Source organism: Anarrhichthys ocellatus, unplaced genomic scaffold (assembly GCF_004355925.1).
Source record: "Anarrhichthys ocellatus isolate YVR2014 unplaced genomic scaffold, GSC_Weel_1.0 scaffold13, whole genome shotgun sequence".
NCBI classification, from domain to species: domain Eukaryota; kingdom Metazoa; phylum Chordata; class Actinopteri; order Perciformes; family Anarhichadidae; genus Anarrhichthys; species Anarrhichthys ocellatus.
This window is the reverse complement of record NW_022280043.1, coordinates 1,740,328-1,768,187: the sequence shown is the minus strand read 5'-3', so window position 1 is coordinate 1,768,187 and position 27,860 is coordinate 1,740,328. Positions and strand designations below refer to the sequence as shown.

At 37.8% G+C, this 27,860-nt stretch overlaps 2 protein-coding genes across 2 annotated transcripts; both read left to right on the top strand.

The window, feature by feature from the left end:
- The first annotated feature begins 527 nt into the window (after positions 1 to 527).
- Positions 528 to 8,450, top strand: LOC116386650 (uncharacterized). The gene is made up of 9 exons (XM_031853052.1): positions 528 to 651; positions 799 to 1,158; positions 1,271 to 1,351; positions 1,469 to 1,479; positions 2,378 to 2,465; positions 2,613 to 2,710; positions 2,815 to 2,993; positions 7,211 to 7,362; positions 8,089 to 8,450. Exons 1-9 carry the CDS (start codon positions 582 to 584, stop codon positions 8,448 to 8,450), a joined length of 1,401 nt encoding a protein of 466 aa, XP_031708912.1. The 5' UTR covers positions 528 to 581.
- Positions 8,451 to 12,959: 4,509 nt separating this feature from the next.
- c4b (complement C4B (Chido/Rodgers blood group)) lies at positions 12,960 to 27,580 on the top strand. The gene is made up of 41 exons (XM_031853313.1): positions 12,960 to 13,288; positions 13,504 to 13,693; positions 13,793 to 13,967; positions 14,082 to 14,152; positions 14,242 to 14,330; positions 14,420 to 14,502; positions 14,593 to 14,680; positions 15,164 to 15,287; positions 15,428 to 15,569; positions 16,046 to 16,158; positions 16,247 to 16,408; positions 16,504 to 16,671; positions 16,768 to 16,959; positions 17,224 to 17,367; positions 17,485 to 17,608; positions 18,011 to 18,082; positions 18,194 to 18,406; positions 18,509 to 18,623; positions 18,913 to 18,983; positions 19,077 to 19,216; positions 19,312 to 19,527; positions 19,952 to 20,003; positions 20,111 to 20,200; positions 20,285 to 20,491; positions 22,289 to 22,364; positions 22,501 to 22,693; positions 22,810 to 22,896; positions 23,912 to 24,074; positions 24,471 to 24,664; positions 24,819 to 24,977; positions 25,067 to 25,126; positions 25,200 to 25,290; positions 25,372 to 25,543; positions 25,656 to 25,746; positions 25,979 to 26,053; positions 26,128 to 26,230; positions 26,333 to 26,422; positions 26,534 to 26,638; positions 26,738 to 26,821; positions 26,930 to 27,062; positions 27,148 to 27,580. The coding sequence occupies exons 1-41, from the start codon at positions 13,227 to 13,229 to the stop codon at positions 27,287 to 27,289; spliced, it is 5,121 nt and encodes a 1,706-aa protein (XP_031709173.1). The 5' UTR covers positions 12,960 to 13,226; the 3' UTR covers positions 27,290 to 27,580.
- The last annotated feature ends 280 nt before the right edge of the window (positions 27,581 to 27,860 follow it).

Here is a 27,860-nt window from a genome sequence, read left to right as displayed (position 1 = left end):
AATATCGCAATAATGTTTTTGTTTACTTAGATGGATTCATTTCACGTTTGAATAAATAGACACAAAGAAATGAATATCCATGTGAGTGTATATTCACACCCATTTATGGAATGAATATGATTACTACATGATCAGTGCAGTGATCATGGACACTTGAACCACCAACCATATGATTAATTGTTAATGCTCTCCACCAACTGAGATATTTAGATTTATATGTGTTAGGTAATCCATGGTCATTTTTACATAACCTGACCTGATCAGTGATTTTAATCCAGTCCGGAGCATAAAATGTAATTATATTTTTGACGCAACCTGTTGCCAAATAATGACAGACAATCAAACAGATCAAAAGTACTCCACTGCTGTAGCTGTTTTCATATAATGTCATACTAATGAGCCGCGTGCCTTACAGTATGTGCAAGAGAGAAAGAATCTTGAGGAACTGCTTTTTCTGTAACTACTGAAGAGGTGTCTCTTAACAAGCCAAGTGGCATTCTTACTAAAACCACTGCGCTGCTCACAGCTGCTATAGCAACTTACTAGTTGGTTAAAGCTTGCTTTCTGTTTTGCTGTTTGCCATGATCATGACTGAAAACAGATGGATCGTGAGAAAAGGGACTCGAATAGTGCATCTGCTTTTTATCTCAGGTTTGAACCTTACATGCATGCTTTCCTCATATCATAATTTATGATGCAAATGTATGAATGTGGTTGGCTATTTGTGAAGACAAGACTGTTGTTGTTTTTAATTGTTGGTATTCAACCTGCGGTAACATGCTACCTGTAATTTCACAGGATTTTGCTCCTTTACTCTGGGATCTTCAGATTTTCACCTAATTACCATGAGCAAGACCTACACTGAAGCAAAGACCTATTGCAGAGAGATGTACACTGATTTAGCAACAGTTCACAACTCAACTGATATGGATAATTTAATCAGTATAGTTCCAAGTACCATTGCCAGAGCCTGGATAGGACTAGAGACTAGCGAAGTGTGGATGTGGCATTGGTCCTGGCCTGATCAAAAACTGGATTTTTTTAAATGGAAGGTAGGAGAACCACAAATAAAGAATGAAGATGCATGTGCAGCAATGGATCAACAAGGAGAGTGGATTGAAAGTGACTGTGGGACCCAAAGAAGTTTTGTTTGTCATGGTAAGGGAAATGGCAATATTGCAATCAGAGTTATTTCAGATGGCACAAATCATGTTTAAATGCAAGTTGCAATGGTCTTTGTGTTCAAAATGTCAAACCTTTGGAATTGCAGGCAACAGTGATAACAGTGGTCTCATTTTTGTCGCTGAGACCAAATCATGGAGGGGTGCTCCAACGATTTTGCTGAAAAAAGGTCAGTTCACTTGAAATACTTGGCAGAAAACTCTTCAAGTCTCTAAGAAATTAGCAAAACAAATTAAAAAAATATCACTCTTGGGAGGAATTAAGACTAATTTTTAATTCATTACAGCCCCGTTTAAGGCATCATAACACTGGTCAGGTTATTCTCAAGGAGCTTCTCAGCCAGAGGGATACTGGTGAAGAAGTTGTCAAAGACCGAAAAGCCAGCAGCTGGTGTTCAAAGTGCACCAGCCCTGTGTGCAATTAGCACAAACATGTGATTGTCATTTGTGAGGCATGTATGCACTAAGATGGCTATTTGCACTGTACCCATATGAGTTTATTGAATCAGTTTTCTTTTCTTTTATTTATTCATTTTATACATTCACCACAGTTCACTACAGTAACACTACAGATACACTTACAGTTCAATATCAGTGTTATCGGTTGTATGGTGTATGTTATGTGTGAGTGTGATAAAGTAAACATTTCAAATATTAAATGTGTAATTCTTTCGTCCAAATCACTGCTAAAATAATCATTTTTAACAAAATCATTATTATAATGTGTCTTTTTCAAATTTTTATCACACTTACATACATGGGTCATTTTTGACCCATGCGTGTAAACTTGATGTAAAAATACAAAAACTATTTTAGTTCATAAATTAAGAAAGGAAAAATTAAAATAAGGATTTGTGGTAATCAAAAACAAGATATTTAATGAATACTTTAAATATTAAATGATGAAATATATTGATTTCCAAAAATATAGCAAAGAAACCCTCAGCCGTGCATGAAATAACATTGTAGGTCAATACGGGTCATTTTTGACCCATGTTGTGTCTTAGAAGGGGTTTGCATAGCTTGTGTATCAAAGGGTTAAGAAACTTAAAACCTGTTAAAATATCACAAATTGGAATCCTACTGGAAAAACTTGCTAGCTCGACAGTGTTAGCATATAGTTTAAGTATTAATCGTTTTTGTTCAACAGAGCATCAGTATTTTCAGGACAATACATAATCTGTATGAATATCCAGGTGGGGGAGACAGTAGAGGCCCAGTTCATACCTGTGGAGGATGAAGAGCAGCTGACAGAAGTATCTGTAGCGTCCCTGCAGGACAACGGTAACAACAACAACAACAACAACAACAGCACCAGGGATGAACATACAGTCGATACAGAGAAACCAACAGACCACACCTTTTTTATTTGTTTTTCCTGCTTGCATGTACTATGTAACACATTACAATAAATGTCTCTTTTATGTTCAGTTGATATCCAGCAGATCACCGTGTTCAATTCAGAGACTCACAACACCGTCACCTCCATGGTCGCCATGGCTCCAGGCACTGTCACCGTTGTACAACAGGTAAACAGCACCACATCGGGTGATTGTCACTGAGTGAGTGACCACTCGGGTGATTGTGAGTGGTGACAACAAAGTGTTGACGTTAAGCTGTGGCTGACGAGCAGGAGGGCGGCGAGTGCACAAACCAGCTGATGGTGGTGAATGCAGACGGGGATCTAACTGGTGACCAGGTGATGGTTGTGGAGGACGCGCACGGCCTGGAGGCCCTGACAGTCCTCACCCAGGGTGACAACACTCACCACTATATCGTCTACGTCCAGGAACACACTGTAGAAATCAACTAGTAATGCCAGCATGTCAACATCTGCTGGTTCATCAGTGTCAGCAGATCTGTTTACAAAAGGGAAGTAACATCAAATGTACAATTGGGCAATGCATTCAGGATTTAGTGAATGTTTCCATGTCATCATTAGGAACTTCCTTAATCAGATTTATTTTTCAGTGACTTCATAATTATGAAAACCATAAGTGCAATAACTGTTTGTGTGATTATGTGACATATTTTGTACTGACAAAGTATATTTGAATAAACCCTTGTCCTGAACTGCTCGATGCACTGGCTTCTTTTTCTAAAAACAACAAATCTCCAAGTTGTTCAGATCAGTTTTTACTCAAAATGTTTTTTGTCATTAGAATTCCTTAAAGGTTTGTTACAGTTTTCATATTATGACACACATTTGACGTTTGTGACAATATGATATGAGACAAAGCAACAGACAATTTCTAATATACTTTAAAGTATCACAAAATATTATTTTCCTAGTAATTTAACAATAGTAAAACAGAAACATTTTAAATGATATTCAAGAGGATGTGTTTCTCTTCCGTATTTGATTTGTGTATTAGAAAACTGAAATATACTATAAGACTTTACCATGAAGACAATATGAACATGCAGACACTGCAAAAAGTCTGGAAAAGAGGTCATAAAATTCAATAAGAAGTCCTGTCACTAACTTTTTTAAGTTAATAAACAAGCAAACAAGGAATATACTGTATACCATTTTGTTTGTGATATTGTTTTGAATACAGTATATTGTATACATGTTTCTGATAAATGAAACCATAGACTGCAAAATGTAGTGTGTGCCTGTGTTTTTTTTACATTAATTTAGATATGAAGAATGTCTGAATATTATCAAAGCTTGAAAAGTTTAAACCATAAAATAGCCTTACTACACTTTGTATGTGTCAGAATTTGGTCCTGATTAACATACTTAAATTCTTAGGACAACTATTCAGAGAGAAAGATTATTCAGACAACGATGTGATCGAGAATTTGTAGATTTTCGCATAAAATAAACGTTTTTTAAATTCGTTTTTAAAACCATGAATGACATGTTAAGATGGGATTGCCAATAAAGCGAATATGAATGCACTGTGTGTCGTAATGTATGGACCAAACGGTCTTGAAACCTCGGCTAGAATCAAGTGAAGAGGATAAGCTATAATCAGAGAATAAGGACGTTGCAGAAGACACATGTTGGCTAACGATATCATCGCACACTTTACAGGAATGCGATCTGACGCACAGCATGAATAAATAAATCACTCATCACCGGCGATAGTAATTTAGTCTACACAAGGGATTTAGCACTTAGGTAAAGTTAGAAAGATATTGACAGATTCGGACTTCCCGGTTCAATAAATCGTTAACGAAACGTTGCTAAAATACAAACGGTACCTCCCTGTAACCGTAGTGAGGTAGACAACAAGCTACAACCTTAATTGAATTAAAACGGGCCGTCTTACGGACTCCTCCGAGCTGGACAATCTGCATTGGTCTCAATGAGCGGCCGGCTGCGAGACGAGTGCGCAGGGACCGTCTACAAAGTGCAATGCGGAAAATACCTACTACAACAATATTCAATAGCTTCACTGTCATGCAATGTAGTGTAACCAAAATCACTTCACACATCAATGGACTCCTCCTTGTTGTACTACAACTGCTATTTTGAAAAAAATATTATTTTGATTAATTTTAGTGAATATTTATTAAAAATAATAATCAATAGCTTTACTGTTGATAAGTGTAGCATGACCAAAATCACTTCACATATCGATGGGCTCCTCCTTGTTGTACTACAAGTGTTATTTTGAAAAAATATGATTTTGATAATTTTTTGTGAATATTTATTGAAAATAATAATCAATAGCTTTACTGTTGATAAGTGTAGCATGACCAAAATCACTTCACACATCAATGGGCTCCTCCTTGTTGTACTACAACTGCTATTTTGAAAAAATATGACTTTGATTAATTTTAGTGCATTTTTATTGGAAATAATATTCAATAACTTTACTGTTATAGTGTAGTGTGACCAAAATCACTTTTGACAGGTGCTGTCAAATTCTCTTTCTGGTGACGATACCAAGTGACATTAAAGTATCAGTGATTTGGTCAAACCAGTGTCCATTAGAGAACTACAAACATACAGTTAATTTAAAGCTCAATTAAAGAAATGGTTAGTTAGTACCCAACTCTGTCAGCACTAGAATGTAACTGCTTCTCTGTCCGTGTTGAACTTTCCCTCGTCTGTCTGTCTTGAAATTGCCGGTCGACCCTCATCTACCTGCATGCTTGTCTTTTATTGTTGTTTAGCTGTGTCTGACTGATTTATGTATTTCACATACTCTGCATGCTTTTATGTTTTGTGCCTCTGACATGGATGTTTTTTAGTGTCTAAAAACTGCAGCATAATATTCTCTTTAGTGCACGTTTCTATTTAACATACAGGTGCATCTCAATGAATTAGAATATCATCGAAAAGTTAATTTATTTCAGTAATTCAATTCAAAAAGTGAAACCCATATATTATATAGATTCATTACACACAGGGTGATATATTTCATGCGTTTATTTCTTTTCATTTTGATGATTATGCCGTCCAGCTAATGAAAACCCCAAATTCAGTATCTCACAAAATTTGAATATTACATAAGACCAATTAAAAAAAGGATTTTTAATACAGAAATGTTGGTCTACTGAACAGTATGTAATTTTGACACGCCTTTTCCCAATTTAATGCCAAGTCAGAATACATTGCAATGAATTTCATTAAGGTCTCTGGTCTCTCAGGGCTCTTCATTCCGCTCATAGCCTTTTCAAAGAACAGCCCTATTGCTTTTCCTGAAGCTGAAGAATTTCACTCCACTTCATTTAATCTGGCTCCACTCTACTGGTGTTTCGCTATCTTCTCCTGCCAAGGGGACATAATGTGTGTCTGTAAAATAATGATATTTCAACAGAGCGTTTCTGTGCACCAGCCTGTGCTGAGGTGGTGAGAGCTCCAACTGAAAACAGTTCAGGAAGCTCCGATGTGCCCCGACAGTTGATGCACACACTCTGAAGACTGCCACTGCAATTTACTAATTTGTTATGCGAGCAACATTACAAAACCCCACAATGTTCAATTTATTATGATATAAAATAGAAAGAAAGCAGCAAATCTTCACATATAAGAAGAACCAGCAAGGGTATGACTTTTTCATTTAAAAAAATAACTGAAATGATTAATGAATTATTAAAATGGTTGCAAATTTGTCGTTTGTACATCGACTGAAGGGTTAATGAATTCATTCTTTCAGCTCTTATAACTTTATGGAATGAGATTAATCTGTGTTTTGAAGATTTTATAACCTGTTTTTGAAGATATGAGCCATGAAGCAAATGGTTTGATGCGTTTTTTCCATCCATGAAATGGATTTACACATCGTGTGTTGATCCCCAAACCATAAAGACATGTTGGACCAACGAGTTGTGTGTCAGGGTACGGACAGGGTTAGCGACATGAATCAGACAATCCCCATCACGCTGTAAAAATGACTGCTGAACAGTGCGCACCATCAACCAGGTGTATGTATGCGTGTCTGTCATGAAGTGTCAAACAATATTCCTGGTGAGAAGACACAACAATCATTAGACAAGTCACAACAGGTTATGTGAAGAATCTGTGCCCATAAAAATGCATGAACCTCCTCTACTGGTCTGTGAGAGGTTGCTTCCCCATCCTGCTTGGGGGCATGAACGTTTGATTGACACATCTTAGAGAACTCAAGGTGCTGCTCTGAGGGATTTTCTTGGATATTATCATCCATTAAGCATGCAAGCATTTCAAAAAATTTGCATTGGTAGCACTAAAACACAACAAAAGTGATGATGAAATCTGTTCGACTTAAACAGTGTGCTGTATTTTCTGTCTACATAATGTTCGACTTCTACACCACCTACTTCTTATTCCCAGAATTACAGTATATTCTGGGATTCGTGTTAAAAGTAGAACTTACTGAGATATTCTTGGAATACCAGTGTCTGAACCCGGGTCACCTTCTTCTCTCTCTTCAGCAGGCCGGCTCCTTGAAGACAGGGAAGAGGGTAGAAGATGCTCCCGACAGCGCCTCCTGGTCGATGAGAGACAAACAGTGAATGAAAAATGTGCTAAACCTCAACCGTGTATTCATTCGGAGAGGACTTTGCAGAATGTTTTGATATTTCTCGAGCTTGTCATCGGATCTAATTAGCATACGGTCAGCAGAAGAGAATGAGGCAGTACATAATGTGTCTGCATCACAAAATGTGTGGATTGGCCTCTTCAAAGATTCCTGGAAGTGGTCTGATGGGAGCAAAACATCATTCCGTTACTGGAAACCCAGTCAGCCTAACAATATTCGTGGGCAGGATTGTGTTGTTGCTATATTCAAAGATAAAGGGCGGTGGAATGACCTGAAATGCAGCGGCAAGCGTTTTTTTGTTTGCAGTGGGGGTAAGCAAAGCGATCTTTATGTTATTATATTATGTTTTGTGACCTGCCACAGGACACAACAGAGCTACATCTATAATCCATGTTTATTAATTCATTACTTACTCTTACAGCAAGGAAATCAATTCCAACAAACACATATCAAACAAGTACACAGCAGATGGCAGCAAATCGGACGATTCTTCAAAGCACTTCATCTCAAGATGTGATTGTAACATATCCTTTAACTTTGGCTACTACCAATCAATCACACACTACTAATATTACCACCAAAGAAGCAACAACTACCAATAACCTGACGACATCAAATACAACAGATCTTGTGTCAAGTACCCCAAATACTGAGCTCAACAATGCAACTACAGAAATGTCAACTGTGACACCTACACAGCAACCTCCCAGTACTACTGCACAAGTGACCACAGACAGTGCCTCTACACTATCAACACTGATGGGGACTTCAGCCCAGACCACTACACCGTCCTCCACTCTAAAGCCAACTGAAAACAGTCAAAGTTTTCCAACAGGTATGTTTCAAATTAGCATGTGCCTTTGTGTTGATTTTGCATACATTTCCATGATGAATGAAGAACTATTTCTCTGTTTTTTTCCTTAAAGACAACCTGATACTAATCCAAGAAAATATGACATGGATTGAAGCTATGGGTTACTGCAGGGAGCACCATATTGACCTTGTCCACATTAGCAGCAAAGACATTCAGGGGAAGGTGGCTGAAACGGCAAAGAACGCCACATCACTTCATGTTTGGATAGGTCTACGGTACACTTGTAAATTTAACTTTTGGTTCTGGACTAAGTCGACTTCTGGCTGTTACCACAATTGGGCCCCGGGACAAGGATCTGAAGGGAAATATGACTGCGATGTTACAGGTGCCATTGAGGCCACCGGGAGGCAGCAGTGGGTAGGCTTGCCTGAGACAGAAAAACTGAATTTCATCTGCGACACATGCACTGGATGAATGTGGAGGGCCAGAGTCACCCAGATGATAATGTTGTTGTTGCAGCTTTCATAATCCTGTAAATTCAAAAATGTTTGTTTGTTCTTTTCAGTCATGATTCATCATCTGATAAAGTGTTTTTGACAATAGTAACATCAGTGGACTTTGATGAACTTCAATAAAGACATCGTGTTTATTTTAACGCTAACGTATGACGTCATACTTCTGCCTTTGTTGAAATACAGCTGCCTTCACTATTGTTGGGACTGAATTTCATTACATATGAAAACCTCATGTGGTGTGTAGGCGTGCACATTCACAGTCGTGGGCAGCAAGAGTAATGTGAGAACATTGATCTGCTCTATGCCTTTCACTCAGGGGTTACTATTTGCATGTTGACCCCCTGGGTTGGGCCCCAAAGATTGTCTTTTTTGGACCACCAGAGTGTGGCCCCGATCCAGACTGCCTGCTGCCCTCTCTGACCTGACCTTCACTAGCGGCCACATGGAAGACAGAGCTCACAGACACTCACCTTCCTGTCTGCACCCTTGAGTTACAGGGAGCATCTTTAACCACGGGAACTGGAAATGATACAACATTTTCCCTGATTTGTCAAAATCTCAAACTGACAAAAATGCAACTGTGAACAGGCTGTTTTCACTGTTATCAGACAGCTTGTTACATAGAACTGATCTTTGGAGAAACATCATGTGGTTGCCTTTGTATTTTTACGTTCATTTTGTCGCTTTTCACAACACAGTACTAATGTCCCTTCTTTTTTAAATAGTTGGCGTCAGATAAATATGAATGGGCTTTAACTGTCAGTTGGTACATGTTAAAGTATATGTTCCTTGAGGTGGAAAGAATAATACACCACAGGAAATAAACTGGGCTTAATACTGTAAGCAATTCTGACTGCTATCAGTGAAAACTATTGGAAAACAAATGGCGATAATTGGTGCACACTGAAGTGAGTCCTTAAACCCCAAACTGATAAAGTTATATGTATTTATATCCCAATATGCCTATAGGCCTCTTTTTGGAATGAAGTGACCCTAATATTCACCACCTTGAATGTTACCGAGTTATAAGTATTGCACTTACAAAAGTTGTAGTATATGAGTATGGTTTTATCATTGAATCAAATAACCCCATATAACCACTGAATACTAGTACGCATATAGCTTGTAATCCACCGCTGCATTTTAATAACTGCTTTTGCATCCACAATGAGGGTCTTGTCACTTGTCAATTACCACGGACCATTACACATGAGTGTGTCATAGCTTAGTTTCTTCCTCAATAGGCCTTGGTCAGTGAGCCTCCCATCAGTTCAATGTTAATGTCCCATTGGGTCCAGTCAGTCAGTCAGTCTCTGGACTACCCCCTCACCTCCTTTTCTCACCCTCATCTCCTCTTGTTGCTGTCCAGCTGGCTCTGGCCTCTGACCCTTTAACCCTCACTCCTGACCCCAGAGGACATTCCCACGCCACACCCTTTTGTGTACACCTCTCCATGGAAACCCAGTGGTCACTCCCTCCGCATTTTTAGAGATTATGCTAATAGACATAATTCACTTTCACTGGGATCAGTGTAATGCAACCTAATTACGCCTAATCCCAATTCAAGTATGAGGTTCTACAAAACTGAAATGTACATTTTTATTAAGAGAGCGTGTGAAAAAAATCTTACCAATGTAGGACATAAAATATATCCTTAACTGTACATGTCAGTTAATCATATAAGTTATTAGCCTCACTAAATACAATGCAGAATATATTTAGTAAATCAAAAGGTTAAATGCAGCAACAAAATGCTGCTGTCTGAGGGTCCAAAACATTGAATACATTTGTATTATAACTATCTTTGTTGTTATCTATTCTGGAATTTCTGAAAGTGAAATTTAAAAAATGAGTACAAATATTAGTTTTTAACTTTACGTCTCTCTACCTGACATGCACACTTGTGTCCTTCCCTTTCTCATTTTCTTCTCTGAGTGTGCACCCCTCCACAGATCCCTCCCTTCCTTTCCTTCTGTCACTTTCACAGTTAATTGTAGAAAAGAGATTTTCTCTATTGAGGCCTGGTCTCTTAGGTAACCCCACTCCTGCATGAAATGAGATGGATAGAAGGAAGGAGACAGAGAGGGGGACATGGACAGGCAAACTGAACAAGCAGCGGTTGAGGACGGATGCAGAGAGTGTACTTTACAATATTTTAAAGAAGTTAGAATGAGCAACAGTTTTATATTTCATATACATAGGAACACATAATGAATAGCTGCTTCTTTGGGACTATTATCACCCTATTATTGATGGTGCATGATGTAAGTATAAAAATATTTACTTTTTCACTTGTTAGTACAAGTTAATTCACTAATATGCCAGTCTATAGATAGGAAATAATGGGAATTGTTAGATGAACAATATGTAGATTTTTAAAGCATGTAGTGTAGTACAAACCTTTGGAACATGGATTGTATATAATCTTATTTTAGCAGCTACACTTTAATTATATTTTTGAATGTGTGGCCTGCTTTCCTCTGGCAGGTCATTCATTCTTTCGAAAATGTCAGTGCACTTTGCATATATATATTTCTGCATGTTTTTATGAATGATTGTATTTTATGAAACCAACCATCCTCTGCAGGAGTTCCTCCCAGGGCTATATTGCTGTTCATCCCAAGTTTGACAGGGAGTCTGGTGTTGATTGTCCAAACGCAATTCTTGTGTTATCCAGGAGTTGTGGATGGACATCGTGCCCCCGACTCTCATTCACTCCCTCTTCTTCTTACTGTGATAATGCAGCGAACAACATTGAACTTAATATATATATATCATGTAGCTGTGGGCCAAGAAGGGACTGCATTTTAATTGTTACAAAGACGTTTGACTTTGCAGGGCTCATACTGGATTGTAAGCTATTTATTGAATACAATTAAAAATGTGTGATTTTTAACATGCTTCTCAATCAAAAATCAATTGTCTTAAGTCACATTATTCAATTATTATTTCAAAATTCCAGACTCTGTCCTTTTCAACTCGACGAGTTCCCTCTAGTGGACTGCCATTTCTTCAATTTTCTGTAATGTTCTGAAAAACTGAAATTGCTTTATTTGTTTTAGGTGTGTGAATATTATAATATCTTGATGAAACAAGTAAACTAAACATGTGGATGAGTTATTTAACTCGTTTTCTGGACAGATGAATATAAAATAGAACAATTTATCTGGCTATGTGGGGAGAATTTGATTATTAATGGATGAAGAGACGATATGACCTGTAGTTGGTGAAGTGAAACAGAGGCTGACAGAGATGTTTCTTTCCTGTGCCAAATATGTCTTTGGATTATACAGGGCCATGACATACCCACTTCTTTATGTATACAACAAAGTGTATATGTGTACATTTTAAGTGTGTTAGCTTGATTGTAACTTAACATGAACCAGTATTTTTCAGTTCTTTGAAACACATGTAGGATATTCTGAAAATACAATTAAAACGTTTTTAATGAATACCATGAAGTAAGTTGATAAATGTATGTACTATTGTTTGCATATTGATAAAAGAATTAGTCTACTATTAGAAATGATGGCTGGAAAAAATGAGGCAATATTTCTGTGAGACTTTGGAATCAGCAGCTGGAGCTTAAATTCATCCACAAATCTTGAGATAAATGTTTGATGTGAATTATCAATAAAGACGTACAAATCTGATGCATTTACTTGCAAGTTTGATTAATGTCGAATGTAAATTTGAAAAAAAAAAAAAAAAGTAATTCTCTGTCCAATCACTGTGTTTAATCTTGAATTGCATAATGTATCCTGCTACACTTGAAAAAAAAGATTAGGTATTGTTTTTGTAACTGTTAATTACACATTAAGTGGTTCATATGGAGGAAAATAAAGTGTCTGACCTTGTCTCTGCATATATTTGTTCATTGCTGAGATCACAACCTGGTAATAGTCTGTGTCGTTAAAACTGTTTGATTTTACACGATCAGAACACATTCATCAATTCATTGATTAATACACACATGTCAATTATAAAGTTACAAACACAGGACATGTATGTGTTGAATAGGAGGCTCTTGTAACTACTGATACGATATACTAAAAGTCAGATGCACTAAACTGAAGAAATTGTTGTAATTAGGGAGTTTACAGAGATACTTGAGCTCTACTTTGTAAATCATTCCTGAACCAGTAAACAGTGCTCCCTCCATCCCAAACCCAAAGAGCAAACTTGATTTCTTGTAAATCACATGATTTGGGGGAAATCTGGCTGACTGCACCAACCAATGAGGGAACAGGTACACATTGTGAAACAGAAACACTTTCCCTGCTGCAAGCCAAGCAATGATTTAAAACAGACTTTTATCAAATTAAACATGTTGTAGTCTGAAAAGCATCTGTCAGTCAACTATGATCTGATCTGTATTGTTAACCTCATATTTTAAATACATCTGTTTAGATCTCATACTTTCATGCATGTAGTATACATTTGCACACACTTGAACCAAAAAGTATGTCACACATCTGTACACATCAGTTTACATATTATGGCTGACAGTATGATGATTTTCCCAGTTTATGTTTTACCAGTTAGCATGTGATACATGAAACATCAGTCTGAGGAATGCTGCTTCTTTCCAAGCTATCTTAGAAAAAAAAAAAAAAAAAATCAGGGAGGGCATTGAGAGAACCAACGATTGAGAAATACAGGGGTGGATGAATAACAAAACCCCAGTTAACCAAACGTTTATTGTCAGAGCAGGCAAAGAAATAGAAGCTGCACGATGGAGCGCTACATCTTTTCCATACTGTTCCTGATCTTGACTGTGGAGTGTTCAGCGAGCAGGTAAATATAGAAATAGCTACAACATTTGATATATTATTACACAATAGTTAACAATTGTGTTTTTAGCATGATGGTAAATTATTATCATTTTGTTATAATGTAACAGATGAAACAAAATATGCAGCATTGCAGATATTTCTAGGCATAGAAGTCCATGAATGCAAAATATAGTAGTGAAGGATACAGTGAGTGCTATGTTTCCCCTTTTTGTGCAGATTCTTCATCTCAGCCCCCCGTGTGTTTCATGTGGGTGTAAATGAGAAAGTGTTTGTCCAGATGGGAAACTCTCATCTTAATACTCCTATCACTCTCTACCTGGAGCACGAGAGTAGAGGTATTGTTGTGTCTGGGAGGGCAATCACTCAGTTTACTATGGAAGGGGAGATCAAAACAGTTGAGCTCATGGTATGAGAAACTTCCCCACTCATCCAAAAGTATTCATTTTATCATTTTAGAGGGGACTAAGATGTCATTGACCCAAACTTCTAATGTGCATCTTTACAGATAGACAGAGAGCTTATGTCAAGAGTGCCTCAACATTTGGAACGACGCTACCTTGTGCTGGTGGCAGAGAGCCCCTCCTTTGGTTCAAGGAAGGAAACAAAAGTTTTGATATCAAAACACAGGGGCTATATCTTCATTCAGACTGATCAGCCAATCTACAACCCAACACAGAAAGGTAAAAGAAAAGTCAACAAATCTGAAGAAAGGTAAAACAATGTGAAAGAATGCCCCACTAAAGAATTAATTCATTGTTTTTAAAGCCATTTTATGTTGATTATTTCTCTTCTAGTGAGGTACAGGATATTTACTCTTGACCACACGTTGAGGCCTACTCAGAAGGTGTTCCACATAGCAGTATACGTGAGTAATTGAAGAGGACTCTGGCAGGTCAACATGACTGATTTACATGGTTTCATATGATGATTCATGCTTTTATCATTCAATTACAGAATGCTGTCGGAAATAGAGTAATGAGGACCATAAATACTGCCAAGGGAGGAATACTCCAAGGCACATTCACCATACCTGATGTATCAAAGTATGTTAACACAGATTTACAAAAACTGCTTCTTACATAACAACAAATACTTTGATACACTATAATAACAGTATGTTTTGTTGACAAAGATTGGGCACATGGAAGATTACAGCACACTATGAAGATGATGAAGCAAATGCTGCTTCCCGAGAATTCAAAGTCCAAAAATTTGGTAAGCTAGTTTAATTTAATTTAAACATTCCCTTCTTGTTTTAAATTAACAGATAATACCCCTTTCAAATACATTTTCATTTTTACACAGTTTTACCGAGTTTTGAGGTGAACATTGCAATGAAGCAGAGCTATATTTTGTTGAAGGCAGAACCGTTTGACTTTTCCATCTTAGCAAGGTAAGTGTTGATTCATTTCCCATTAAACTCACTTTAAGTTTTCATGTGAAAAAAGTATTAATACATTTTGGCATCTTGATATGCCTAGAGAACTCAAAAACAATGTTATTTGAAAAACATGTCATTGCCTTCCGCCTTGCTAGTGTTGCCAGGTCAGACCAACAGTTTTCAGCCAAACACAACTTAAAATCCGTCCAATTTTATAAAAACCATAACCTTGCCAGAAACCAGAGTAAAACCATTACATGCGTAACAGAAAACACATCAGAAGCATACAAAACTTTTTATCTGCATCAATAACCAAAGATAAAATGTGACATTAATAGGCCATCGCAACCCACAAAAAGCAAGGAAAGCTTAATGCTTTTCCATATATTTTACAAAACAGGATGATGTTATCATCTTTAGGCTTCTTGTTTAAAACTTTACCATAAATATTAGTTACATTTTCAGACACTCTTTTTGCCTTAACTTTCTCTCTAGGTATTCACATGGTGAGAAAGTTAAAGGGGCTTACCACTGCCAATTTGGAGTGATGGAAAAAGATAAAACCCGTAGCCAGAAAATGAAGCCTGTCTTTATCAAGGGACTGGAGTTAACTGGTTCGGTGAGGAAACAGATATTACATTACATTACATTACATTAGATATCTATATAAAATTTAATTTCAAGATCTAAGATCAATCTGGTAACATTTTGCATCTGTTACAATACTTGACCATCAACAATGTATGCCATTTCTTGCAGGTCAAGGATGGAGCTGCAGCAGCTTCTCTCCAGAGAGCAGACTTAAATGTGCACCTCCAAAAACAGCAAAACAAAACCCTCTCCGAGTTACAGCAGAGTGGAGCACAGCTCTACTTGAGAGTGTTTGTCACCAACATACAAAGTAAAGGATACTCTGTCACACTATAAACCCGTGTTTAAAATAGCAACCATGTGTCGTAAAGAGAGAATATGTTTTATGTTTAAAATACTTTGTGTTTAGAATACAGCAGCATGTGCTCTGTATGATGTTTACTCATGTTAAATGACCGGGCAACTCTTTCTGTTTCTTGTTATGCAAGTCTTAGAAAGTATTGTCACTGAAAAACTCAGTATTTCATTTCAATAATGAAAATAATTACAATAACAATTCTATTATTGCTAGTACTACTACTACTAATAATAATAATAATGATAATGATGCAAATTGTAATAATATTAATAACAATAATGATAGTGATAATTCATCACAAAATTGAAGGACAAACACCTTGAGATGTACCATCTAGTATTTGAGAGGGTATAAGAAGAATACGAAGAAGAGGAGGATACTGGGAATAGTATTGTGATTTTTCATTTCATTTGCATTTTATGACCCAGGTGGTGAAATGCAAGAGGCAGAAGTTTATCTTCCTATCATCTCCCACAAATACACCATGGATCTCTCTCGAACTCGCTCATATGTCCTTCCTGGATATCCGCTAGATGTGGTGGTATGCATGCAACTAACAAGGTGTACACAGCTATGTACATGACTGTGATGATTTTGTGTGTAAAATATATTGTTTGTTGTCATTATAGGCGGTCGTGCGTCTCCCAGATGGCTCCCCAGCAGCTGGTGTGCCAGTAAAGATTGATGTACTACCAAGATCTTCAGAGGATTCATGGCAAGGCACCACCGACCAGGAGGGGGCAGTGTATCCTGTCTTTAATATTCCCACTGCGGCTCAGATTACTGTTAAAGTTAGTATCCCTGAACAACTAACAAGATGTATTATAAAGAACCGGATTTTCCTTTACTTCAGTTTAACTGTTCTCTAACACCCTGACTTCATTAGGTGTCGGTAGATGGCCAGCAGCAAGAGAAAGAAATTCAGCCTGCTTCATCTCCGAGTAACAGCTACCTTTACCTGAGTTTTACCAACAAGATGTACTCTGTGGGCGAGGTACTAACAGTAGATTACAACACCGTCAATGGCCCAACACTTGGGTTCATATACTACATGGTGAGACATAACTGAGGGAATACAACATGGTCTATTTTGATGAAGAGAAGCAACAGTTTCTTAAATCTTAACAATTCTAAATTGACTATGTTGTAGGTCTTAAGTCACGGGATCCTAAAAAAAACGGGCTCTCTTAGATTTGGTACTTCAGTCAAACACAACCTGGAAATAACATCTGATATGGTGCCATCCTTCCGTCTGATTGGCTACTACTACAATGCGCTTGGTGCCATCATTGCGGACTCGGTGTGGGTAGATGTCAGGGATGAATGTGAGCTAAAGGTCAAGGTGAGTAAACAGAACAGATACGAGTGCAGACTGACTTCTATTTACTGTGTTTGAATAAGTTAAGTCTGCATGCAGCCTGCTACACTTCATGGCGCGGGGAGGGGGTTGGGATGGTCGGCAAAATAATGTTGTAAAGTAACAAACACTGCTTTGGTTGGTGTTTTATCATTGTCATTGTCATTCTTTGTCAACAATAAATATGTTCCTGTCTAGTTTAGTTTCAATTACTGAACTCAGCCTATGTGGTTACGTGTGTATATTTAGGTCGAGCTGAAAGGCCCGTTCCAACCTGGAAAAAAGTCTGAGATAGAATTGGATTTATATGGTCAAAGAGCCAGAGTGGCTTTGCTGGCTGTAGATAAGGCCATCTACGCTCTCAATGCCGACAATAAACTCACAGCCAAACAGGTAACACTTTCACACAAACTCTCTCTCTCTCTCTCTCTCTTACAAGACACTGAGGTTATTTAATTCAACCCATATATTATGACACAGTAAATTCAAGATCTTCTTCCTACTTTTCAGGTGTTTTCCTCCATGCAGTCATATGACCTTGGTTGCTCATACAGCGGAGGATCTGATACTGCATCTGTACTAACAGATGCTGGCCTGTCTTATGTGTCTCAGTCCCAGTCAATGTGGAAAAACAGTATGAGAGAAACACTATTATTCTTCCTTAAATCCTTGAAAATGTTAACAGGTCAAATGCATTATGCATCTAGTTTAACTTGTGTTATACAGTATATTATACTTGTGAAAATGCAATAAAGATGGTCTCAGGTTTACAGTACATTAAATGAACACACTCACATTCTTTAATATATCCCAAGCTTTAGATAATGGAACGTAGGCTTTTGCAGTGTGAATATTGCAAAGGACATGTTTTTTTATATGCAGATGGTATCAGTTTTATCCAAAAATAAATGAAACCAAAAGTAAATACTACTACAGGTGGTAGGAGAGAATATTGAGGCAGTGATTATAATGTAGTGACTATCCACTTCCTTATTATCCCATGCTGAATATTAATGCTGTAATGCTACTTTTCCAGGCTTTGGCTGTGATTCACAAGCTGCTCGGCAAAGGCGTGCAGTGGATATTCAACAGGAAATGATGACCATAAGTAAGACAACATTCTGGCATTATGACTCTGGTCTGAGCTAATGTAAGATTATTCTGCAAAGAATATGCTATAAAAATAGGATATTTCCTTTTCTTTTTATGTCACCTTCAGAATCAAACTTTTCAGATGAACAGATGCAAGAATGTTGTGTTCGCGGGTTTTCTCTCATCCCTATGAGACGAACATGTCAGGAAAGAGTGAAGCGAGTCTCTCTGGTGGTTAAAGATCCTGCTTGTGCTGACGCCTTTTTAAAATGCTGCCTTGAAGGAGAGCGTCTGAGACAAAAAAAGATACAAGAGGACGCCCAGAAAGTACTTGGCAGGAGTGAGATGAACTTGTCCTGTGAACATTAAATACTTTACACACCTGCTAAGATTACAATTATCACAGAGTGAAAATACATATGTCTTATTTTCTCATTTTTAGCTGCAGACGTAGCTGACATTGAACAGTTCTTCATGGACACTGCTGCTCAGTACATTCGACGATTTTTTCCCCCAAGCTTTGAATTCAAAGAATTTGATGTAGATGGGAAAAAAAGGTAAAAGGTGGACAGTTTTTATGTTATATTTTCTTTTCCAGTGGAAATCAGTGGCTAGTTACAGCTGTTAAAACCGTTGCTACTACATAGTTTTGTTTTTATTCTTTGCATTTGTTACTGTTTGTTGCTTCTAATATTGTTATATTCATCATTTATAAAGTTCAGTGTAAGTGAATCTAGGTAAATGCATTACCTTAAGTCTACAGTACAAACTACAAGTAGACAAAAACATTTGTCAGATGCATCTTACAGTCAGTTAATTCATTTCATCTTAATTGAAACCCCTTAGGCATCGTTTGACTCTACCCGATTCCATCACCACATGGGAGATTCAGGTCATCACTTTATCTCCAGCCACTGGTAATAACTGCTTAACACTCCACAATTGCTTTTGGATATTTTGAGAGGTTTCTTATTCATAACTGTAATTCACTTACACTATGTTTCTTTCAGGTTTCTGTGTAGTTAAGCCGTCTGAGCTCAGAGCATTTAAGGACGCATTTGTTTCTCTGCAACTGCCTTACTCAGTGAAGAAATATGAGCAACTATCCATTTCGCCGGTTATCTACAACTATGGCGAAGACAGACTACAGGTAAAAAAATCCCTAATTGACTCACATTAAGTGGCACTAAAAACAGCAACCACCTATTGTACGAATAGAAATTCAAATCTTTATGTTTTTTATAGGTGGCAGTTCATATGGAACAAACCGAAGGCCTTTGCTCCCCCGGCTCAGCCACCACTACATCTTTTGTTAACATTACTGTGGAGCCACAGTCTTCCCAGCTTGTCTCCTTCTCTGCTGTCCCCATGGTAACCGGCTCAATACCCATCAAAATACGTCTCTATGACATAGAGAACGAGAGGGGAATAGATGCAATTGAAAAGACTTTGAGTGTGTTGGTGAGTGACAAAGATAATATTTTACTTCCATGCAAAACAATTTTATGATAGCTGCCTACCTGACAAAATATGGACATATATATGACATTGGAAGTCATATTGGATCTAATGTAAAAATCACTTGCCTTTGTTAACCCTCCATATGTCCCATATCAGCATTTTATCATAACTCACACTTACACTAATGGTCAGTCAGTTTTTACAAATTGATAAAAGTGTTAATAATAGTTATTCATTTTGATTTATGTGCTTGTGTGCTAAAGGATTTATGCCTTAATTGATTATGAGTATGCATTAAAATACTAACTATTGAGCATATTTGTTTATTAGTAATTTTAACTCAAATCAACATGTGTTTACCATGTGCATATCTTCAAGTGTAAGGCCAGGGACACACAGTAATCAGCTCTCTACTTTGTTGTAGACAGAAGGACTAGAAAAGAGAGAAGAAGAAACCCGAGTATATAAATTTGATGGTGAGTTCTTTCAGTATTTCTTAATGAAACTTGCTTGGCAGTTGTTATTTCATATTGTTCATATTTCCCATTTACTTTAATCAATTTACTTATCTCTATATTAATAGGGAGGAGCACAAAAACTTTCAATATTAGCGGAATGTTGCCAGATAACACGGTCCCCGACTCCAGCTCCAATATTTTCATTTCAGCAGAAGGTATGTGCTGTTAGACACATACATACGATTCACAGACCTTTGTAAATGACAGTGTCTTACTCTTTCAATGTTCTTATCTGACAGGGGATGGATTTGGCAGTTCACATGCGAGGAACCTTCTTTCTCCTCAGAAGGTTGCTCAACTGATCGTATTGCCTACAGGATGTTTAGAACAGACAACAATGAGATTGACCCCTACATTGTCAGCTGTCCGCTACCTTGACCTGAGTGACCAATGGATCGACATGCCTGCTGGTGCCAGAGATGATGCCCTTGACAAAATCGAGACAGGTAAAAAGTGATCAATTGTGTAATGTCTTTCACACAAATTTAGAGTGAAGAAGAAAAAATTTGAGCCAAATTTTGTTGTCCTTGCATTAGCAGAATCTAAAGGTGGCCTATCAGTTCCGGTCACACTCTGGTCCACAACAAGGTGTCTTGACAGCAACTGGCGTTGCGTTGCCATGAAATTGGCAATGGATATCCAGAGGAAGAATTCTAATTGAATTGTATTCTTATGTTTTGGCTAACCCCTTGACCTTTCCACTAGCACCACCATAAGGACAACAAATTAGGTATATTGACAATAAGAGGGTTTCTCAGCAGTTTCCAGAACAGAACCGCTTGCCATTGCCGAAAAAGTCAATTATTTCAGAAATCTCAAAATGTCAAAAGTTTTTGATTCCAAATCACAGCATCTATGGTGTTCTTCAAAGTCTAGGTGTCTTTATGTTCTATTTTGTCGGCATTTTCTAACATTTATATTGATTCCTCGAGTGGTAAAAATTATTTCTAGCACCAAATCTTTGTAATAAATATCAACCTATTGACTCATTAATTAACATAATTAATGAATCAATTTATGATTTATGACTAGAGCAACATGACACACGATACTGAACTGCATCCCAAATCAATCTTCAGGTTCCCAGCTTTCAGATGATGTACACCACTTCTATGTGGCATAATGTTAACTTGCAATCTCCCCCTAAAGATCCCTTGTCCCCTCCTAAAAAAGGGTCTATGTGGGTCTCTCAGAGTTAAAAGATTTACCAATCACAACACAACAGAGTGGCACTATATAAATATGAAGCTTCTATATTTAATCCTTTAAGTCCTCAAAAAGAAACTGTGCCTCCAAAAGTAGGCTACATTTAAAAGAGTAGCCTGCTATACCCAAAGTTCAGCGCTTGCCGAGGCTTTTCTTGACGCAGCGCAAAGCTGTCATGGCCCTTGGAAATAATGTGTTTCAGAGTTTAGTGGCGTGTTGCCACGCTTTGTGCAAAAGGCCCATTATTTGAACAGAGAATAGAATAAGATTTGTGGTTTTCGGGTCTGTAGGTCACAGATATCAGTGACCTACAGTGTACAGTGTGGTGGATATAGTTGTGTAAACCCTTGAAAGTAATTAGAAATAGGTTGAATTAAATCCTAAATTTGATAGAATGCAAGTGTTATAAAGCCAATGCTGGGCTAATATGGGAATGCTGGGGAGTCCTGCAGCAGAGTTTTTAAATAATTATAATTATAATATATATATATTTTTTTTTTCAGAAAACCAAAAGTAAGAGCAAAAAAAAGATTAAAATACACAACCATTGTCCCTACATTAGCAACACACTAGCTCCAGTCCAGATAACTAGTATAATAGGTAGCTTGTTTAGCAATATGTTGACTGTAGAAAAACTAAATTCTACTAAATCCCAAAGGAATAAATGTAAAGAAAAAGAGTATCTACACCACAGATAATGCTGCAATAATTGAAGGAGTAATGCTAGATGAAAGAGGCCTATCAACATGACAATATGGTGGATGTCAGTGGTTGCCAGTGGTGGTTGCTTCTTGGAAATGAATGCCGAACTGAAAAAGACAAAGGAATGGAAGATTTGTTCTAGCGGGTGGAGACGTATGCATTGTTTCTGGAAATAACATTGAGAGATTGCAAAGGACAAGTTACTTAACATGTATTATAACATTCATCTGGGAATCAAAAGTAACACTTCGGTCCCTTGTGGGATGTTATAAACATTTCGTCCTCTACAGGTCACTAACAAACAAAGTTATGGATTTTTTGTTTTGTTTTGTCAGGTTATATAAGGATTTTAACATTCAAGAAACCCGACGGTTCTTATGGAGCATGGTATTCAGTGCCATCTAGTAATTGGTGAGTATATGTTTTATGCTGCTGTAATGGTTTTTTCTTTCTATGTCTAACATTGTAAATTTCATTTCCAATTATCTCAAATAATAAATTATTTATTTTCCATCCCCTTTCTCCTTGGTTTTACATTCTCTCTCAGGGGGACTGCCCTTGTAGTGAAAGTGCTATCGCTGGTGGCGCAGCGTCAGACAGCGTCTTTTGGAGAGCACGGCAGGAAGGCTAGGTTTGTACCAGAAGAAGAGATCAGGCACTCAGTCAGTTACTTGCTCTCAATACAGAACACTGACGGATCATTCGGTGACCCACATCCAGTGCTACACAGAGGAGTTATGGTAACCTCTTCTGCATTCATGTTAGAACACGCATATACATATAACAATATTAGATGTGTCAACACACTTAAAAGCTGTGATTTGAATGCAGTATTGTCTCTGTTTGTTCAACGCAGAAAGACGTTGCAGCTATGACGGCGTTCATAAGTCTTGCACTGCACCGGTCGCTTCAATTCCTGCAAACCGAATTGAGAAGTAATGCGGTGAGATAATAAAATGACGTATTGCCCTTGGTGACTGTTTTTAGCCACGCTTGCAGGTTTTTTTGTCTTTTGGGATGGCAGTCCACCACATTGGTCCAGACTAAATTATATAAATATCTATATCCAATAGGTTATCATGCAATTTTGTAAAGACATTATGATTTTGGTGATCCCTTTTTTCCTCTAGCGCAAATCTGCACACATTAATGGGTCTTGCATCCTAAAAATTTTGGATACCTGGCTTTTCCTTCAGCGCACACAGCGCACACATGTTAACTTCAACCACACATGAAGTTAACATGTGTGGTTGTGAATGGAATTACCATGAAAATCTTTCTGTGGATTTTGCCATAAAATTGGGAACAGACATTCATGTAACGCCCTCAGGATGAATTGTAATAATGTTGGTGATCCCATGACTTTTTGACTGTCACTGCTCTTCCTCTTGCAAAACTTTCACCTTCTCGCTTGCGGGTGGTTTTTCTCTTTGACACCAAACGGCCAGACCCAGTCACCATTCTATCACTAGATTTAATTGGTTGTAATCCTTGACAAGGATTGAAAAACCACTTGTGAGCGAGCAGGTGAAAGTTTTGCGTGAAGAAGAGCAGGGGAGGGGACAGGCCAGGGGATGCTCTTCATGCGCAAAGTATGTTTTTCTCCTCGCAGGCTGCAATTTTGCTCGCATAAGCAGAGATATTCTGTGATGTGAAAGCGCTCGCAAAAGTAATATGCGTGCGTGGCTGTTTGAGTTGCCTCTACACATGCGTGCGCGTGGATCTCATTTGTTCTCGCGGATATTGACATTGATTTGCCCTAATTCAAATACCTGTAAAACTAACGCCATTCTAAGCAGCCTCAGTTGTATGTGCAAATCAGCAAATATTAGCATGCTAACAAGCTAAAACTGTTAGCCTTGTTATAATTAATCTAATTTGATAGACTGTACTCAATGCCTAATTTGCAAAGAAGATCGGATGCAAAATAACAATGACTGCCCTCATGCTACTTTCAGGAAGCAAGCCTTGCCAGATCAACAACCTATCTCCAGTTGCACCTTGAAGAGATTCAGCATCCCTATGCTGTTGCCATTACAGTCTACTGCCTCGCAGTTTGCCTGCCACAGGGAACAGATCATTCAGCTGCCTGGACAAAACTTCATACACTGGCTACTGAAGGCATGTCCAATCAAAGCAAATAGACATGGGCGATATGGATAAAATATAAAATTCCTTGTTGCCTATTGAGTATAATCAATTGAGAGATTTAGTAAATCCAGTAAATGAACTGCCTGACAAAGCAAAGTATTTCTTTACATTGATGCAAAAATCAAATACAAATTAAATGTTGCCATAAAGCAGGCCTTCTAATTGATTTATAGCAATGCCAAATACACCCAGAAATATTCAAGTAATTTTATGTTGTTAACAGTATGTAGCAGTCAGTTGATCAATTTATATTATCTCATATTTACATATCGCCCAACCCTAAGAGACAACCAAAATGTGTATCACAAATTGCTATTGTTTGAAATTGTTGTATTTTTTTACTTATTGTCTATTTCTAATTATCAGGGACAAATGGCTGTTATCTGTGGACAGCAAATGCAAACCCACAGAATCAAGCAAATGCAGATGCCATCACAGTAGAGACTACAGCCTATGCCCTCCTAGCGGCAGTGGAACTTGGGCATACCAAGTGGGCAGACAAAACAGCCTGCTGGTTAACCACCCAAGAAAACTATTCTGGAGGCTACAAAACATCACAGGTGATTGGGATGCTACATCGAGAATTGTTTGAACCCTAGGAATCTCTTTCTTTGGACATAGATCCTGTATTCCTGTGGTCCCATATCATACAGTTTAGTCCAGACTAACTGTCAGAGTGCAGATGTGTTATTAATGTTTTATTACCATGCCAAGGATACCATCATGGCATTGGAAGCCCTCGCGGAGTATGAGCTGAAGAGGTCCGTCAGGCCTGAAGTGAATCTAATAGCAGAGTTCAAAGTCCAAGGAAAGCAAGGCATTGTAAGACTTGCATTTGAAAATATGAAGGAAAAGGTGGAAACAGACCTTAAGGTATCAAAGAGCATCATCAACATTGCACTAAATACACACAAATATCTAACATCTTTCTTAGATTACGTTTCTTGTGTCTTTTGTTCCAGAAATTTTCAGGGAACAACATTATGGTGCAATTGACAGGAACAGGCCAAACCAAGCTTAAAGTAAGTTTGATTAAAGTGTGTATATGCTGAAAGGGATCCATCATTTACCACAAATCACCAATCTCTTTGGCAGATTGTAAAGGCTTACCATCTGCTGGACCCCAAGGACGATTGTGACGTAGTGTCTATCAGTGTCTCAGTGGAGGGGAAAGTCAAGTACACCGGTGAGCTTTTGACACTGAAGTCACAACCACATGAGATTTCTAATAAAAGCTACACAGTTACATTAACCTCTGTGTCCCTAGCTAAGGTCATAGAAAACTATGAATACTACGATGACTTCAATAACAACGAGGAACCGGAGGTGCGTGTGCCACGATCAGCAATTGAGTGGTTTGATGCTCGAACCCGAAACAGGAGAGACCTTAATAACAACTTAAATTCAGACAAGGCTGTCACCTATACAATCTGTGTCAGGTTAGTTGAACGGGACTCACATCACATTCACTCTTCAGAAGTACTCATGAGACATGAGCTTTGCGTGAAAAATTCATAAATCTGTGTCTTTTTATTGTTTTCCTGTGTGTAGTCATAGCCTGAACGCCAATCTCACAGGAATGGCTATTGCTGACATCACACTTCTGAGTGGGTTTGAGGTTGTAACTGAGGACCTGGACAAGGTTAGTAGCTACCTCCTCTTCATCCATGGGTCTTTCTCATTTCCCGATTTTGTGCCACCTCGATTCCTCGATTACAAGATACGTGTTGATAGTTAGTCATCTTTCTGTTTACAGTATTTACTCTAAGCTTAGTGAGCCTTCATTCTTAACCTACAAACATGAAGGTGTATGATTTAAGAGTAGACATCATAAAAAGAAAAATTGAAAATCTTAAAATCTTGTCTCTTTGTAGCTAAGAGAGACACCTGAGCTATACATTTCCCATTATGAGGTCTCCTATGGAAGAGTGCTCCTCTACTTCAATGAGGTAAGGCTGAAATCTATTTACATACACACAGACTTTAAATGTTCAGTACTAAAATATTTCTTTTCTCACTCCAGCTCTTTGACTCAGAGGAATGTATTAGCTTTGATGCTATACAGAAAGTACCAATGGGCCTTCTACAGCCTGCTCCAGCTGTGTTCTATGATTATTATGAACCAAGTAAGCTTTTTATTTGATATCTTTAGCATTTTTTGTCAGGATAGAGGGGACATCTTTGTTTAATTCGCCAGGAGTTTATGAACTAGTTGTGCCTCCTTTCAGACAGAAGGTGTACTGTGTTCTACTCCGCCCCCCAAAGAAGCAAGATGGTCTCCAAACTGTGCTCAGAGGATGTGTGCCAATGTGCAGAAAGTAGGCCATTCCACTAAGACCAATATTGATAAACAGCCATGAATACATGTAGCGTTACCCTTCAGGTTTGTATAAATAATTAAAATTGCATAATGTTTTTCTTTTCTTTAGGACCCTGTCATAAAATACAAAATACATTCCAATCAGAAAGTGGTCGGAGAATCCCAAAGAATGTCCGTCTAGAACACGCTTGCTTCTTCCCTACAGTAGATTACGGTCAGTACTGCACAAATGACATCATGGTGTAAAATATCTACTGTTGCCCTGACCTTGAAAATTCATACTTTCATATTGTGACACTTTGTTTTATTTCAGCATACATGGTTGAAGTCCTCAATGTTTCAGTGAAGAGTAACTTTGAGCTGTACAAAATTAATGTAAACGAGGTACTCAGATCACGTAAGTAAACTGTAACCACAAGGCTTACAAGACGCTGTAACATTGACCTTTAAATGTTTATGCTTGGAAGACCCATCATAAATATAATGGTAATAATCGGTCTACCAGATGGAGATATCCTTGTGAAGGAGAATTCTATTCGAGTGCTTGCTAAGAGGCGTCACTGCAAAGGACAGTTAGATGTGGGAAAACAGTATCTCATCATGGGCAAAGATGGCTCCACAACGGACTCCAATGGAAAGTAAGTGTAGTCGATAATATTAAAGTAGAAGTATAATTTTACAATGATTGATTCTGATTCTCTTAACTCTGTCCCTTTTTTCTAGGATTCAGTATCTGTTGGAGTCAAACACCTGGGTTGAAAGAAAGCCTTCGGCAGAAGACTGTAAAAAATCTGCACATAAAACTGCCTGCAAACAGTTTAATGGGTTTACAGATGAGTACAAGATAGATGGCTGCAGACAGTGAAACGGACAATTCATTTGAATTAACTTTTATTTTAGTAGTTTCCCATGATATGCACAGTCAGCATGGATGTTTAGAGCTCTTTTTAACCGTTTATAATCCTGAAAGCATAGCATAAGAACATATATACGTACTGAGACATCATTGCTTGCTAGAGAGTAAGTGAATGACTGACTCCACTGTAGGATCATTTTAAAGTTTACTACACTTACAATGTGACCATTAATCATCTCTTTATGTCCAACACTGCTACCAGTGTTTAAATAAAAATAAATACTGCTTAATGTTTGCAAATACCTTTGTATGTGTTATATGTTGAGATAATTATTTGAAAATGGAACTTAACTCAGCAACTGAAAAAACAAACTTTTATGTCCTTTCAAATAGTGTGATTCAGTTGTGTGTACTGGTTAGATTTTGCTTTTCTTTTTATGTTTTTATTTTTCTTTTACTGGCAGTAACAGCTCTGAGAGGGGTCTCTGTACTCAATGCAACCCCCCTCAAAGTTACCCCCCCCTCCTAACAACATCTGCAAGGTAAGGAAGAAGTGAGAGGGGGAGTGGTTTGGGGTTGG

Bases quoted from the DNA above. Each gene is read 5' to 3' on its own strand.
- c4b (XM_031853313.1), top strand. From the start codon at position 13,227: ATGGAGCGCTACATCTTTTCCATACTGTTCCTGATCTTGACTGTGGAG. The intron at 18,407-18,508 runs GTGAGATGAACT...TCTCATTTTTAG, and splicing joins CCAGAAAGTACTTGGCAGGA to CTGCAGACGTAGCTGACATT. The intron at 27,063-27,147 runs GTAAGTGTAGTC...CCTTTTTTCTAG, and splicing joins ACAACGGACTCCAATGGAAA to GATTCAGTATCTGTTGGAGT.
- LOC116386650 (XM_031853052.1), top strand. From the start codon at position 582: ATGATCATGACTGAAAACAGATGGATCGTGAGAAAAGGGACTCGAATA. The intron at 1,159-1,270 runs GTAAGGGAAATG...TTGGAATTGCAG, and splicing joins AAGAAGTTTTGTTTGTCATG to GCAACAGTGATAACAGTGGT. The intron at 2,466-2,612 runs GTAACAACAACA...TTTTATGTTCAG, and splicing joins AGCGTCCCTGCAGGACAACG to TTGATATCCAGCAGATCACC.